This window comes from Falco biarmicus, chromosome 6 (genome assembly GCF_023638135.1).
Source record: "Falco biarmicus isolate bFalBia1 chromosome 6, bFalBia1.pri, whole genome shotgun sequence".
Classification (NCBI taxonomy): domain Eukaryota; kingdom Metazoa; phylum Chordata; class Aves; order Falconiformes; family Falconidae; genus Falco; species Falco biarmicus.
The window spans coordinates 91,307,149-91,319,189 of NC_079293.1; the positions used below are offsets into that span (position 1 = coordinate 91,307,149).

The 12,041-nt window shown below is 43.4% G+C and overlaps 1 protein-coding gene across 4 annotated transcripts; it reads right to left on the reverse strand.

Moving 5' to 3' along the window:
* Positions 1–237: 237 nt before the first annotated feature.
* Positions 238–11,380, reverse strand: LOC130151083 (GTPase-activating Rap/Ran-GAP domain-like protein 3). Of its 4 annotated transcripts, XM_056342792.1 has the most exons (6): positions 10,770–11,375; positions 5,963–6,026; positions 5,675–5,701; positions 5,232–5,307; positions 4,917–5,065; positions 238–4,434 (listed from the first exon to the last, which is right to left on the reverse strand). In XM_056342792.1, the coding sequence occupies exons 1-6, from the start codon at positions 10,832–10,834 to the stop codon at positions 4,426–4,428; spliced, it is 390 nt and encodes a 129-aa protein (XP_056198767.1). In that variant the 5' UTR covers positions 10,835–11,375; the 3' UTR covers positions 238–4,425. The 4 variants fall into 4 exon arrangements, with proteins under 4 accessions (XP_056198767.1, XP_056198764.1, XP_056198765.1 ...); XM_056342789.1 differs by lacking the exon at positions 238–4,434 and having other exon boundaries at positions 4,442–5,065; positions 10,770–11,380; XM_056342790.1 differs by lacking the exons at positions 238–4,434; positions 5,675–5,701 and having other exon boundaries at positions 4,442–5,065; positions 10,770–11,377.
* Positions 11,381–12,041: the final 661 nt, after the last annotated feature.

A 12,041-nucleotide genomic window follows, 5' to 3' on the forward strand; every position in this document is an offset into this window, starting at 1 on the left:
TGCTTGAGGCACGTAGATGCTTTTGCATACGGAGGCAATAAGTGTGAATGCCCGGGCTGCGAGTGGGCAAAGGGCAGGGGGAAGGGCACCCCGCAGCCGCAGCGAGCACTCCCGGGGCCCGGTGGTGTAAACTGGGCTGAGACCCGGCCCAGTGCTCGCCCGGCCAGTGCTCAGCACAGGGCTGGTGGGGCGCTGCTGCCACCTGGCGACAAAAAATTGGGTACTGCAGCCAATCTATCTAACAGACTGCACAGTTTATTATAGGAATGGAATCAATAATAACAAATGCTGAGAAAGAAAAACAGCTGAGCAGGTTTTTCTGAATTATGGTGACTGAATTGGATGAAAGGAGGAAGCAAAAATGCCATTTAGCAGACCCTTGGTATCACCAAATACTCTTACAGAATGTGGCGTTCCCACTTGGCTAGCACTAGCTAGGATAAATACTGGTAACGATTGTTTGCTGTTTCTGTCCCCTGAAGTCTGCTCTGAGGACTAAGTGATACATTCCTCCTCTGTGAATATCATTAACGGTATCTGGCTTCGCTTTGCTTTGGTTGTTTCAGTGTTTTTTAAAAATTGTATTTGCGTATGTGAAAAGGGAAAGATATGATGCTTACTTTTTAGATTAATTGCCATAGCTGAAGTTGAAGAGTCCAGAAAAATGTAAGCTGGCTGAAGAAATGGGTCGACTTCAAAGCTGTGCATCTCCAAACAAGAGAAATGCTGTTTCTCCTGATGAGGAAGGATCATTGTTAAACAGCCATCGCATTACCACATCACCAACATATAATGCCTAATGTCATATGTGCATTTATTTCTCATTTGAGAATGCTGTCTATGGAGGGTTTCTCTGCGCTGTAGTTCAGAGACCTGTAACTTAGGCTTAATTTAGACCTGAATACACCACCTAGAAATGAATCCAGTTTTGATGCAAAAGCAAAGGGGACAGATGTTCTACTTTTTTAGAAGTTGTTCCAGTGGCTAACTGCCTTCACTTAGACCTCAGTTTCACTTTTTTTTAAATGTGAATGGTTTTAGTGTTAAGCAATAGGTTCTTCACATATGTCTTTTGCATAAATGTCAGTTCCTGTTAAAATCAATTTATAAAATACTACACCAACTAACTTAAGATGATCTCTTACCTTTCAGACAAACTGAAAGACGGAGATTTGAAACTCTTACATTGTACCTGTTTTCCCAAGCTCAACTTTTATGCCTCTTCTCTGTGTTACATACAGTTTTCCAAGAACTTAAGATTCTGAGAACTGAACTAAGCATAATATTCCAGCATCTGTCTCATTAATGACATGAAATAATGTCTCAATTTCTGTTCATTACTATACCACACATAGATTCAAGGATGAAGTTACTCCCTTTCATTATGACATCACACCAACCCCTCCACCATTACACCTAAAGCCTCCTCAACCATTGCTTACCACAGATACAGTTCCCACATACGAGACAATGGGCTCCACTTCATCATCCTAATCGGGTTTTGGAGTACTGCAGTAACGCCCATTTTATATGAATAGGCTTTACCTGACTGCTCAACTCTCACTAACGTTTATCACTGTCAAACATCTCACAACTTGCAGGTTTGTAGCTGTTGCATTCGCTTCCACATAATCAGGAGAACTACCGAATAATGTGTGACATTGAATTTACATAATTTCCTTATAAACACTGAAGTCTCATGAACCATTTTGTAGACGTGCTAGCTGTTACTCCAATAAACCCTCATTACTTAGTGTTACAAAGCACTAGCCTTTCTAATGAGAAAAATTTAGGTACTGTGTGGACAATACCTTGGAGGTAGGGAATATACGTGACACTTTGCTATCCTTACCAATTACCATTTTTCTAAGAGTATTAAATTTCTCTGGGAGAAATGTATTTTCCGTAAGAGAATTTTCATTCATATTAGCTACATTCCCAGCCTTAGTTTTCAGTTTCAGACCGAACTAATCAGAACTCATTTTTAAAAAAAAGATAAAAATGCAGAGTCATCTTTAAGAACTCTACCTAGAAGTAAGCAGCTTTCATTATTTGAGTAACTTCTGCAGATCTCCATTGCCCAGAGTTCAACAGGCAGTAGCCCTTCCTCTAGACGACGAAAGGTGGGGATCGCAGATGCAGCACTGCCTTAGCAAACGAAGGCATCCAAATAAAATAACAAAACTGATTTATCAAGTTATAAATAAAAACCGTAGTCCTTAACATAAGACATCAGTAGATCTGCATAGCAAACTTTGCTTTCTACCAGGAGTATGGTCTAAGCACTTCCTGAAACAGGAACAGCAGCAGCACATTTACTTAAGACTTACCAAGGAAACTAACACACTTGGAATGGGTATGGACAAACAGCTGCTGTTCTTTACTGTTCTCCTGGTAAGAAGCGGTATGAATGATTTTCTATAGTCTTACACTTAGCAAATCAAAATTCTCCTTAGTAACCTTGCCATGTGACCTGGATACTTGAAGTTTTCCTGACTAAGAACAAGGTATAAAAATAATGGGAAAACCATGACTTTAATTGGTAACCTGGTTAACATCTAAGGATGCGTTTTGATTATGGAAGAATTACTTTAACATTATGAACACAGTAAGAGCACAAGCTATGAAAACTTGTAACAATTTGAGGCATCTCACCTGCTATGGAGTAAGCAAGAACTGGGAAAGTGAAAAGCATATTTTCTCTAACAAGCTCAAGTCTTTCTGGCTGAAATTATATATTAGTAATTTATGTTAAGAAAGAAATTCTAACGAAGAGCACAAGAAAAGTTGATTAGTCTTTCCTGCCTGTTAACCCCAGAGAAAAAACACAGTTAATGAATGTAAAGGAACACCTATGAAGGGACAGTTAAAACACATCGAAGACAGTAAGTTTTCACACAACCATGACAGAAACTATAGTTCCCATTGTCATACCTAGCTGCTGAAGCCAAGAGCGTGGACAGAATAGAGACAGCACTCTTTGTGAAAGATCAACAATATTCCCCGATGGCAGCTAACATTAACAAGTTTTAAAATCGATTTAAGTACCATTTTGCAGGGCTCAAAACCACCTCATTATTACTGTGGCGTGAATACCAAACTGAGAAACAGAAAAGCTTTGAAGCACGATGCTAGGATATAGGAGGGTTTCTTACACCTCTCACAGATGCTGACCATCAGCAGGCCAAACTACATGAACCTGGAACGACAATTCTCAAGTGAAACAACTGCAATATGTGCATCTGACTGTGCAATCTAATTAATTCAAGAAACAGTACCCACCCATATGAAGAAATGGGTAGTTTCTCAAAATGCTGTTTGCCGTCAAGAGTTATCCAGCCAACACCAACACATGCACACACAACACAGTGCAAATCAGATGTACTAAGCTACCCTTTGAATTGAGGGCACCTCAATGATTGTTTACTAATAGTTAAGACAAAGGATAATTAGAAATGGTCTATCAACAGAAAGATCCCAGTCTTCAAAGCACAGTATCTTTATCACAGACACGCCCAACCATGGGCGGGGTTGGGGGAATTTAGAAAAAAAAAAAAGGAAAAAAGAGAGGGACAAGTAAAAAGACTGGTAGAATTCAGTGTAAAGCAAAAAGAAATCCCACTAAACCATGAACACGTAAGCCTAGTGCCGCGGAAAAGTAACTTACAAGAATATCCTTTTACACAAAACCTCAACGGGTGTAAACATTTTCTTTTCACTGATACGTTCCTATTTCTGCCTCTTTGTTGCTGCTTTCAGTCCCTGCCAGGGGAGGGAGCCCAGGTTAAAATACATCAGTACATAGCCCAAGGACTCCAAGCCATCCCTGCGAGATTGCTCTGCAACAGTATAAAAAAGTGGACTCATTAGGAGTACTGGAAAAACAAAAGACTGTGCAACAAGACCATCATAAAAACCCTTTGAAAAACAAGAGAAAGCTGAGAGTTACTATGCCCATGATAAACTCATCCAGTACAAGAAAAAGCCTATCACCCTTGCAATTATTAAAAAAACGTGCTAATTCCTGAGAATTACAATCTGACCAATTCCCACCCAATCAAGAGATAAGAGGCCAAGCACACTGCACTGTTAAGTGCCATAAATAAGGATCATACTCTATGCCTCATTAAAGCAACATCTACTTGTGCTAAAATTATGTGCATCAACACTTTTAAAGTTTCTATGTATTGCTTTCTCCAGCTTGCCGATTCCAAGATGAGTGTTGATGGATGCATAACAGTCAGTTCCTGTTGAGTTTTTATTTTCACGATATGGAATATGTTGGTGAGTTTGAGAGTCTCGATACTTCTTTGCTAAACCAGAGTCTATTATGTAGACAAGATTGCCTTTCTTCCCAAGGCCCATTAAGAAGTTGTCTGGCTTCACATCTCGGTGGATGAAGTTCTCAGAGTGAACATATTCAATTCAACTAATCTAGATAAAGAGGAAAAAAAAAAAAATCACTCGAGAGAGACTAGGCATACACTTTTTTCCTTATAAAAACACTAGCAACGTTGTCTTAATGATAAAAGAGGTAATGAAACTTTTTATTGTAAAATGTAAGGGCATTAAAGAGAATATAATTCGATAGACAATACATAAACCTCTCCAGCTCTTTCCCCGTGTCTATTTTATGTTTGTTTCCCAAAACTTTCTCGGGCGAATTTCTTTTGTCTTTGAGCAGTGCAACAAATGGTTTGCAAACAGTGCAAGTCTGCTTTTTAAAAATCAAGACTTTGTAATCACTTTAGATGGGGCGCTTTGTATTTAAGAGAAACAAAACCAATTTTGAGTCTTTAATGATACAGGCCTATTCACCTCTAAATTACAGAAGCAACGTATTTGGTTCTGATCTCTCAAGGAATCTGAATATTCCAACATACTGCACCGTCAAGATCAACAAAGCAGGTTCCTACCATTTGGTCAGCAAGTAATAGGACTGTTTCGAGACTAAATTTCCTTGAACAAAAACTGAAGAGATCTTCAAGACTCGGTCCAAACGGCTCCATCACCATTACATTGTAGTCCCCTTCAGCTCCACACCACTTAATTGTGGGAACGCACACTAGAGAAAAAGAAACAGTTTATTCAGTGTAACAATTTGATTTATATACAAATCTTCAAGGCTCCTAAGATGAATTCTAAGAGGGTCACGACAGTGAATGTTTGTACTCACAGTGAAGCTCAATATTTTATGCAACCGTCAGCCGAGAAAAAGGTGAAAAACTCACCATCGCTGAACATTTCATCATCTGTAAGCTGCCCATCCTTAGCATAAAGGACTCCAAATTTAAAATTCACAGGTCCCTGAGAAATAAAACCAAATATTATAGGATAAACAGACAATCAAAAGACCTAAAATAATGTTTCCTCCAAGGACTTTTTTATACATCTTTTGTATACGTCCTACACACGGGAATATACACTTCATACCAGCTCCATTGCATGCTCAAGTAGCAGATACCTAATAATTCACTTTTGATCACAGATTATGAATTTTATGATATTACTAAGTTGCTCATCCATTAATACGATGTATTATGCCGGTGCTTAAAATGATTTTTGATCTCATATTTGCACAGAAATACCACTTTTTTTTACTGCAATAAGCAATTGATATCTAAGTTGTTATAAGACACTAAGTAAGTGCTAGGAGTGAAAAGTTTACATTTACCTCTTGCTCTTCAAGAGCCAATAAATCCTGTAAACAAAACAGTATCTTTAGCACACTGGTACTGAAGACAGCACAACCCCCCGTGTAACGTATTCATGTATTTGTTTAATTTCAAAGTAGCCAGTTCAACTGATAAAGACAGCTTATTTTGTAACTGTAACCCTGCTCCTCATTATTATCCTGCTACCGAAAGAAACAAACCACTAGCATTTATATGTAACAACTTATTTTTCCAGAAAATAATAAAAAGCCACAACCAAACAAACAAAAAAAGAAGTCACCTCCTACCTTTTGTATCTCAGGATGAAAAATTTCCCTTGGGCTCTTCCCAAATTTGTCAAGACTCACAGCACTGAAATGCAAATGAAATACTGCTTTATAGGAGAGCAAGTATACATTTCAACATTAAACTGCTAACTGGCTGTAGTTAGAACAGATTTCAAAAAGAATTGTTCAAAGAGCCTTGCTTACGTGGAATTTTTTGTGGAAGAGCCATTTATTTCCCACAATACTAACCTCTAAGACTTCCTAAACTTCTTTTGGATTTTAAGAACAGAAATAACTAGGACCCTGCCCGGGGATCAGGTTTAACTGTACTGCATTTACTTATAAAGCACAGAATTTTATTCCATCATCCTTCACTTTGGCTTTATACATAATTGTTGTGAGCATTTTAGGAAGGCTCAATAACCTATTCTATTTCATAAGCTTCTCTTCTATCTCTTTTAAAATAATTCAATGCATGTCAAATGAAAAACGAGCCATTCAGCATCAAGTTCACACCCCAAAGATCCACAAGCAAGATCAACTGTCTCAAATCAACACAAATACCTAATTTATAGCATTTCTTCCTAACTCATGTTTCTATGTGACTTATTTTTGCCCATTTTTTCCCTAGCATGAATTTCTGGAGCTGCGCAGCATGCCACGGAGTGCCAAATGCAGTCTGAGGCACACTGAGCTGACACAGAGGTCACATCTGATGCATCTTTCCATCATTGCTTATGCTAGGTCACCATGTGGACAGGATTCCACAAAGCTCCCTTTGAAAGCAATTAAAATGCTAAAATTAATTTACAAAAAAGCAGGTTTATCGTGTAACTGAAATTCTTTGAGATATTCAGTACCTAGACTCACGCTGGCTGTGAACAGGGTGAAATGGCAAAGGGCTATCAACCAGGCCCAAGGGAAGGCTCAAAGGCTGGAAGAGCTAAAGAATAGTCAGGGAAGGGATTTTAGTCCAAGCCCAAGCAGGCAAAAGGAGATGACATTAGTCCTGCTGCCTGCAGGTGTGTGGGAAAATCACCTTGAGGGGGGGGGGGAATTCGACAAAATTGTGTCCTAACAGAAGCGTAGCATTACGGAAAGCTTTTTTAGGGTAAAATACAGCTATGGCCTTCAGGATGGCTGGCATGCACAGAATCCGTATCACCACAGTGCCCTAAGCAACACCTCCTGGCAGCTCAGCGCATGCCGATAGTGGTGACGGAGGACGGTGCGGAGTGGAGACACCACGGCCAGGCTGTCGTGCTCCCTGCAGGAAAGGGAACCAGATGGCACCACACAGCTGATAAGCTGCACACCAGTTGTCACATGAAGAATCCAGGAGATGTCTGTGGCTGAGCCAACCATTATGGTGAAATTACTTTCCTCAGCTGAAATAATCGCATTGTAATACTAACACACACCTCCACCTCAAAGCTGCCTGCCTCCAAGGTACTACTACACCTCACTGGGCACACAACACCAGTTAGTAACAACAATATGCATGACTAAAGTCACTCAAGCTCTGCCTAAATGTGATGGAAATGGACTGGTCCTGGACTGAAATAAGTCCAAAGGGGGGGGGGGGGGGGGGGGGGGATTGTCTAAACTCCTCGATTACCCAACTCTGATTCAGTGTTCACAAAGCTAGGTCAAGCTGACTCACTCTCTACAGTTGTTATGCAGGGACTTCTCACCAAGGTAGTCAGCCTTGGGGAGGATGAGAAACAAAGAACAGGTAGTGAAAACAATGCTGTTACCTAAGTTACGCAGAAAGAAACCTTCAAGTGAGGAAAGTTCTGGCTACGAGAGGAAACGGGATGATAAGGTGTTGCAATCCACTGACATCAACAGAAAATTAGTTGAAAATAAGACAAAGATAATTGCCTTATTCTTAGCGGGAGATCACAACCTCCAACTCAAACAGCCCCACCAAAGGAGGGCAAAACCCCGCCTGAGGAGCATGCGTAGTTAGCAGAGAACTTCAGCAGTGTTATCTGGGGATACGTACTAATTTGTACTAGAAGCCAGAAACTTGTAACTAACCCTGTGTATGAAAATGAATATGCAATGTACTATGAAGTATAAGAAGTGGACAGATGAAGGGAGAAATTAGGGAAGACTCCATCAGAACTTCTGGGATCCGTCGATGGGCTGAACCTGTCTTCTCCCCCGTAGGGACACCTATCGGGTAAGAACTTTGTTTTATGCATGTTAAATAACTAACTCATGCTAGCTGTTATTAGCGATTATAATTTAGTTGTATGTAGTTTAGTTGTATATAATTCAAAGCTTGTTTTTGCAGACAGTCCCTATCACTGGCAATCACGAACCTTAATTTGTCACGATTTCCTATTAATAAAGAGTGTTATTCCGTGAACTGTTGGTGTGAGTCCTTTGTGGGCGCTGGCAGTTGCCGGCAGCGGGTAACACATTCAAACAAAGTGGGAAGACCTGCTGAGGGGTCCCCCTAATGCTGCTAGTGTGCCACCCTGAACAAGTCAGTCGAATTGCCCTTCGATCCAGTGGGACTTTTCAGTGAAGGGTCCCTGTACTGGGATGCTGACAGACTGGTCGGGAACAAGGGTCTCTGCTTTCCTGGGGTGCTAACAGACAGATCAAACACCTTGGGTTGAGAGGATTGCATACTGCTGCTGCCTCCCCCCCGCTTCACGTGACAACGTGGCACACACCTTGGGAGAAGCCGGGAACAAGGTCTGAAAGAAGCCTGCACTTTCCTTGGTAGAGTAGTGGAGCATCAAAGGATGGAACACACGAGGGCACTTCAGCAAAGGAGTTACGAGTCTGGTTAACAGACGACAGTTTCTCCACCCTGGGATGCCTGACCAAAAATGTATATGTGGGTGAGAGTGGAGGGAGAGGCTGTGTTAGGACGGATGCCTAGGAAGAGATATTTCAGCACTGGTGGGCAGACACAGAAGATCAGGTGCTCACGCAGGTACAACATGCAGTACTGACAACTGGGAACACTACTCAAGCCAGTACCGTAGGAGCTAGAAGACAACACTTAGCTCATCTTGATGAAAGAGATCTGAAGTGTTTCCCACTCACCATCTTGACACTCCAACCAAGCCACAGCTCAGGAAATCAGAATTAAGACGCAAGGCTCAATGGACCTGCTAGCCCCTCTGGCAAATTCAGTGGTCTGGGACCTCTCAGACATCTTGTACAGGTGTTGGAAAATCCAGATCTGATGGTACTGACTTCACATCCCAACACACGCTCTGTTCCCAGAACTCTCCTCTCACATCAGGACTGGCAGTGTTATCCCACGTACCAGCTGCAAGCAAGCAAGAGGCATTTGCTCATACTCTGCAGTGACCAAAGGTTCTGAAGACACGCAGACTGCAAAGTCAGGACAGCATTACTGTTTGACTGCAACACTACCAGAATCGTTCCCGGTTTGTACTGAAGTACAACAGTAAGTCATAACATGTAAAAAATGCAGAGTAGAGCTTTATGTAGCCAAGGACCACTTACTCCAACTTGTAACTTATTGATATATCAACTGAAATATATTTATCAGGTATGCATTGACACACGCAAAATAAACGCAGTAAGATGATAGCTTAGGCTTAAGGGTCAAGTCAGCGGAGCCTTCCCTGGAGAGAGGCTCTTTCCTCTAACCAGCTCGTCCCATCTGCCAGCCTACCAGGATTTAAAGATGCAACCAAAGTCAAGTTTTGCCAGACCAGCTGCTTGATTCCTAGTAGGAAAAGCCCGTTCACACAGCAGCTTTGCTCCTGAAATGCATCAATGAGTCCTTGTCCCAATTTCAGAGGGACCAGGCAGAGACTTGCCTCGCAAAAGTACCGAGTATAATATACACACACACACACACACACACACACACAGAGGAGCTTGTCTGATCTGCCAGTGTAATAGATTTGTGTCCTATAAACTCTTCAAGAGTTTGTGGCGTTTAAAACGCTGTGAATTCAGCCATCACTTGTTCCCATGAACCTCATAGCAGGCATACGGCGATGGAAAGGCTATGAGAGCATCCATCCACAAATGGCAGAATAGCATCTTACCATGTCTGTCGGCCTCTGGAGTCACACGATTGCCAGCCTTATCCAAGCGTTGTTTAAACAGATTATGCTCTACATCCAGCTGCTGCTCTCCTGCCACATCCATGGCATCGATGCTCAAATCTGAAAGCAGTAAGCAAGGAAAGCGGTCTATGAACACACAAGTGTTATGGCCTGTGACAAGCTGAGGAAGTGAAAAGACAGAATCTTTCAGCCAGCAGGGTAAGAATGTGCCAAACTGGGAGAGCGTGTACGGCTAGGGTCAAGTGACCGACGGAATAAAACGCACAATGCAGCATGCTAAATGGCCCTCCCAGGTACAGGGTTTGGTTTGGTGTCCCAGAAGGACCGTTTCCAACTTCCAAGAAAGCGTTACCCTGAAAGGTAGACGCGCTTAAGGCAAAAAGCCAAAAGCAAACCCCTCAAAGCCCAGAACCATTTTCAGGAACACAGGAGTTAAGCCTAAAATTGGTTGAAAGCTGCCTCCTACCTCTTCCCCCGCCACCTCTCCCCCTTCAACATCAGCACATTTCCTTGTGATCTCTTTTCACAAAAAGATTGAGGCCTGTGGTATCAGCTCGGTACCGAAGCACCACGATGCGCTTGCTGGCTACATGCTCTCTTAGAAGGCCGACAGCTTCTCCACACACAACAGCCGAGGCTTCCAGTCTCTCTAGCCTTCCCACACCGTTTTAAAATTAAGGAAGGCAAAGACCGGTAACACCTCGGGGGGTCAGGAGGAAGTCAAGATTCACTACATCTAGAGCCCAACGCATTACCCAAAGGAATTACCACAACTGAACAAGAGGCAGGAACGATCGGTAGACAGGCGGATAACATGCATAGCAGTAATACCCAGTCAGACTTGAAGGACTTCCATTCACTTCATCCCGCAACTTTGTTTTGAATTTAGTTAAAAGGTAATCAGATTCTTAACGCTCATTCTGCTTTTATAACTTCTGGAGAAAGGCTAACACATGGCATTGACATTACAGTCAGAATTCAAGTACCAAAATCACGGCAAAGCTGTGCCTTGCCAAGTGACTTCCAAAGCAGGCTCTCGAGCCTTTCAACAAGACAGTCAAGTCTGGAGTCCCAAGGGAACTCTGTGCCAGCTCTGTCAGTGCGACTGAGCTCCCTGACCAAGTACACTGCCGTACAGAAATGTAAGCGGGTTTATGCCTCAGGCTCATTTACAATGTAGAAAAATAATACTGCCCGACTGGACGCGCTGGTTTAAGCGCCCAGCAGGCCTGGCTGCGTAACCACGAGGCACCACCAATTCCTCCCCGGCTGTTGCCCAAGCAGCAGCGCAGCACTTGGAAGCAGCGGGCAGATGGAAACTTCTGGGCCCTCGGCAAGTGCAAAAGTTATCCCTCCACAGTCAGCAGTTCGACTCACAAGCACAAGGCATATGTGGAAAAGTAACATCTAGATTGATCTTCAGTTTATCTCCCCTTGATTTGTCAACGTACAATTCCGGATGAACCTAGGTACAAAGAAAAAAAAAAAAAAAAAAAAAAAAAGAGAGCCGTTTCACTGGGAAGCAAATCCAAAGGCCTCTTCCCCTCGGCTGCTCTGGCCCAGGAGCTGACTGTCAAGACACAGGATCAGCGAGACACCTGAGCTGCTGCCTCCCACACCTTCCCCCGTTTGTAATACTTTATAAAGAAAGACAGCAATCGGTGGGGGGGAAAGGGGTGGGGATCCCGCCGCCGGCTTTCTTTTCCTTCCCTTGCCCGCTCGCAGGGGCTGAAGAGGCTCCTAAGCCGCCCCCCTGCGACAGCGTTACCGCAGGCCCCGATGCGGCCTCTGCGGCCCCAGCCCGCTGCCACGGCCCCGGCCGGCGGCTGGGGGAAAGACAAAGCCCCGCGCAGAGCTGCGGCGGCTGCCCGGGCACCCGGAGGCGGCGGGGGGGCGGCAGGGCGCCGCGGGCCGACCCCCCGCCCGGGCCCCGCCGCCGCTCCTCGCCTCCTCGCTGAGGTAGCGGCGCAGCTCCGAGAAAAAAAACAGGCGGCACCGTGAGCAGCCCGCTGAGCACCGCCACCGCC